The 4,357-nt window shown below is 33.7% G+C and overlaps 1 protein-coding gene across 2 annotated transcripts in view; it reads left to right on the top strand.

Moving 5' to 3' along the window:
- LOC106882202 (dipeptidyl peptidase 9) overlaps positions 1-4,357 on the top strand; it is a 91,707-nt gene that overhangs the window by 82,421 nt on the left and 4,929 nt on the right. For both annotated transcript variants that reach the window (XM_052974482.1, XM_052974481.1), the window contains exon 17: positions 1,681-1,730. In XM_052974482.1, coding sequence (XP_052830442.1) covers positions 1,681-1,730 — 50 coding nt within the window. The remainder of the gene's footprint in view (positions 1-1,680; positions 1,731-4,357) is intronic.

The following is a 4,357-nucleotide window of genomic DNA, read 5'->3' as shown; positions in this document are numbered from 1 at the left end:
GGGGGGGGGGGGAGTCCATATAAGATTTTGTTGTTAAAGTTCATGTGCAATAAATTGGTCATACTTCTACAATACACAAAATATTTTTACAATTTTTTTAATACACAATTCCTAATAATATTTAATTATGAAAATGCAAAAAGATTTTTAAACATCTGGGGGTCCATCCAAGTAAAATAGGAATCAGGGGGACACATAGGTAAAAGAATGATTGAGAACCGCTGATGTATATCATCGCACACTCACATATACACACACATCTTGCCCACTTCTGATATGGCTGCTACAAGTACCTACAAACACATAGGAATTGATTGGATAGTGGAAAAAGTCAGAACTAATTCAGACTCCAGCACTACACCACATACACTTAACAGCAGCAAATCAGAATGTGTATTAGGGTTCTTGATAAGACAGAGATGTATGGCATTTCTTTCATTTAGCTTTTCTCTTTAGAATTTATATATTTCAAACTTAAATTAGTTTGCTTTAATTTTCTATTCAATACGTTGATAACATTTAAAGGCTAATTTCTATGTTAAACTTATTTGTTGTTTTTCATGCAATCAGTACATCTCAATGATTTGAGAGCTTTCAAGTATTTTCTGTTTCAAAATTGCTCAAGGCTTTCACATTATTGAGATATTCTGATTACATAAAAAAAGTAAATAAGTTAAACATATTTAATGCATGAAATATCATTAAAAAAATCTAAATTATTAAATATGTGCAGAGAAGACAGGGAAACATTATCGGTGATTAATTTTAATTTTCCATTTTTTTAGGTTATGGGAGATAAATCTGGTCACATTTCTATCTTAATCCAACCTTGTCAGTAAAGCCTAACAGCCGTCATGATTACTGTCAAAGTAGTAATGAAAAATCTTACGTATTGTTTTTCATAAGGATGATGTTTCTGAATGACTTAATTTCTAAACCTTTTAATTTTTTATGCCAACAAAAATATATAAACCTTGTACATTTGCTTAATGTTTCTTTCACCACCAGTTGGCAAGCATGTTAAACATTATGCTTCACTGTGAGATCATAAGACTAAAACATGTCAGGAGTTATCTCACCATAGCAGCTGGAAAAATGAAAATCATTTTAGTCTTTGACTTGTTTTGTTCTATTTTCATACATGTATTTCTAGTTAGCTTTTTACTGCTTCTTCATACATTATATATATATATATATATATATGTGTGGAGGTGCAATGGCCCAGTGGTTAGGGCAGACTTGCGGTCATAGGATTGCAGTTTCGATTCCCAGACCGGGCATTGCGAGTGTTTATTGAGTGAATGCACCTAAAGCTCTATGAAGCTCCGGCAGGTGGGTTGGTGGTGTGATCCCTGCTGTACTCGTTCACCACGACTTTCTCTCACTCTTTTTTCCTCTTTCTGTTGTACCTGTATTTCAAAGGGCCAGCCTTGCCACACTCCGTGTCATGCTGAATCTCCCTGAGAACTACATTAAGGGTACACGTGTCTGTGGAGTGCTCAGCCACTTGCATGTTCATTTCACGAACAGGCTGTTCCGTTGATCAGATCATGTGGAACCCTCGTCATCGTAACTGACAGAGTGCCATAGTATATATATATATATATATTCGAGACACTGGTTATAATGTGCTGTCACCAATTTATGGTTTTTCTGATTTTCTATTTCATTCTTCTATAGGTGGCTATTTATCACTGATGGGACTTGCACAGAAGTCAAATATTTTCAAGGTAATGTTGTTTTTCCTTTGTCTTCAATAAGCACTGTTTGTTAGAAAGGGAATAATGTAATGTCTATGCCTTGCACAAGTGTTTAGATATATTTGAATTGGCTATTACCATAAATGGCAGTTAGAGCGAAGAGTTGGCTTGAAAAGGGCATAACTTCTTTTTCTGCTTAGTACATGGTGTCTTTTGATTTGCACAAAACTTATTTTTATGAATTTATAAGTAAAAACTACTACACTAGTGAAAAACAGTTTCCCAATACAACTTGCCAACCCCATATATATAACGTATATATGCATATACTCATTTACTATTTGTTTATATATATATATATATATATATATATGACTATCCTCAAAAGGGCCACACCATCAATGGAGAGTACTATGTCAACTTGTTGAAGCAGTTACAAAAGGTTATCAAGACCAAACACCCAAGAAAACTGACGAAAGGGTCTTGTTTCTTCAGGTCAATGCTCCAGTACACAAGTTCTTGGTTTCAATGGTGCTGTGCATGACTCTGATTTTGAACTGGTTGATCACCCTCCTTATTCTCTTGATTTGGCCCCATCTGACTATCATTTCCCCAACATGAAAAAACACTCGGCTGCGACCCAACATCACGATGATGATGTCATATCTGCTGTTGATGACTTTTTTGACCAGCATGATGGAAACTTCTTCGCCAATGGGATCCAAACACTGCAACACCAATGGAATAAGTGTGTGTGTGGACTGTAAGCGGGAACTATGTTGAAAAACAAAGCACATTTGATTGCATTCAATGAAATATCTTGGTTGGCCTATGAACATTTTAGCCAACCTTCATGCATGGTTGCTGTATGTCTTGTTTTATGCTTGAGATTTGGTGTTTGTGTTTAGTAACAATAAGTGTTAGTATAATGAACATACAGCACTTATGTCTTAATTCCCAGGTAAAGTTTAAATCTTCAACACTGTCGGCACCACTTGGTTGAGTGGTACTTTCCAGGTATTGAAACCATAATGATATCTGATAGGTATCTGATGGGATGTATACATTTGATATACTTGTTTATTTGTACAAGTTGCTGGCTGTTAACCTTATGTTACTTGTTTTATCATTGTTTCATAAGTTGCACTTCAATAAGATTCTAGTTCTTGTAGGTGTTAAATCTGTTTAGGGAGTTCATAAGGTTTTGTTTGTCAGTATGTACAAGGGATGCTCACAAGGAAGAAGACAGAAAGAAAAGTACAGGGGTGGTAATATTACAATAAATAAATGTCAAAAAAAAAAAAAAAAAAAAAAAAAAAAAAAAACCATAGGCTGTTACTGGTTTACAGTGTCTGGTGGCCTATTTTTAAAATTCTGCCAAGATTTATTTCTTAGAATACAGACATAAAGAAAAAAAATTCTTGTCCTGGAATTTACATAGTCATTGGAAGCTCTCAAGTTCTTTAAGACTGATAGTTTTTCAAGAGAACATACTGAACATCTTTTTGACCCATTAAATTAGGGTTTGGTTTTGGAAAAGATTTTCCATTTGATGTCCCTTCATCTTTAAGTTTCCAGATTAAAGCTGAAGTGAATGTCTCTTATTATGGTGCCTAAAAGTCAAAAGATGGTTGTTAGATTTGGATTTAACTTTTCCTTCCACTGCTCTGATATAATGCTTGATTTCTGTTTGGGCTTGTTGTCATAGTTTGCTGATACTAGTACTTCATAAACAACAGTGGATATATATATATATATATATATATATATATGTCTGAAATTTTGTGTTGGTTATTCTTTTAATAACATTTAGGACAAATGGTGCGAAGTGGTTAAAATTAGGAATCAATGCAGGTTATATAACTTATTTAACTCTTTAGCATTCAGATTACTCTGTCAAATGTAATGTTTATTTATTCACTTGGTTTTGAATTAGTCATGCAATATCTTGTAGCTTTGGGATTTTGATGATGTGATTGTTTAGTTTTAGAATAACATTGTAGGGTTGGTGTGAGAAACTGGATTTGGCTGATTTGAACATAAAACAGAGAGAATATTTCGACTGGATACGACTAGTTTGAATGCTAAAAGGTTAATGTTTATCTCTCCTTTATGGTGTTTGCCATCATGCAGCTAAAAATGTTGACTATTAGTATTTTTATTAAAATAATTATATTCATTTCTAGCTACAACTTATGTTTTCATTTCACTTGCTCACCTACGAAGCAATTCAAGAATTATTAACTATTCCTTTTTGATCCTAACATTCTGTTCTCCTGTTCCCTGAGGGAGAGACATGATATAGTATAGGGTCAAACCTTCTCAGGAATTTTATGTAAAAAAATAACTGAGAACTCTTGTTTTTGTTAGCATTCCTTAAAGTGTTGTTGCATTTATATAAACATTGTTGTAGTGTTTTGAGTATTCCTATTGTAGCTGCTCACTATCTTGGAAGGTTTGGTACATCTCTGTTAATGCTTGCTATTTATGTATTCCATAAATCATTCTCTCTCTCTGTTAATAATTTACAATAATATCAATGGCTACAGTGTGCTACAAGTAGTATCATTCATTATTGAGATGTGTGTGTATATATATATATATATAGGTGAAAAACTAGAGGTAGTCGATAGCTTCCGCTACCTGGGCGACCAAGT

Source organism: Octopus bimaculoides, chromosome 18, assembly GCF_001194135.2.
Source record: "Octopus bimaculoides isolate UCB-OBI-ISO-001 chromosome 18, ASM119413v2, whole genome shotgun sequence".
NCBI classification, from domain to species: Eukaryota; Metazoa; Mollusca; class Cephalopoda; order Octopoda; family Octopodidae; genus Octopus; species Octopus bimaculoides.
This window is presented reverse-complemented; position numbering and strand designations above follow the sequence as displayed.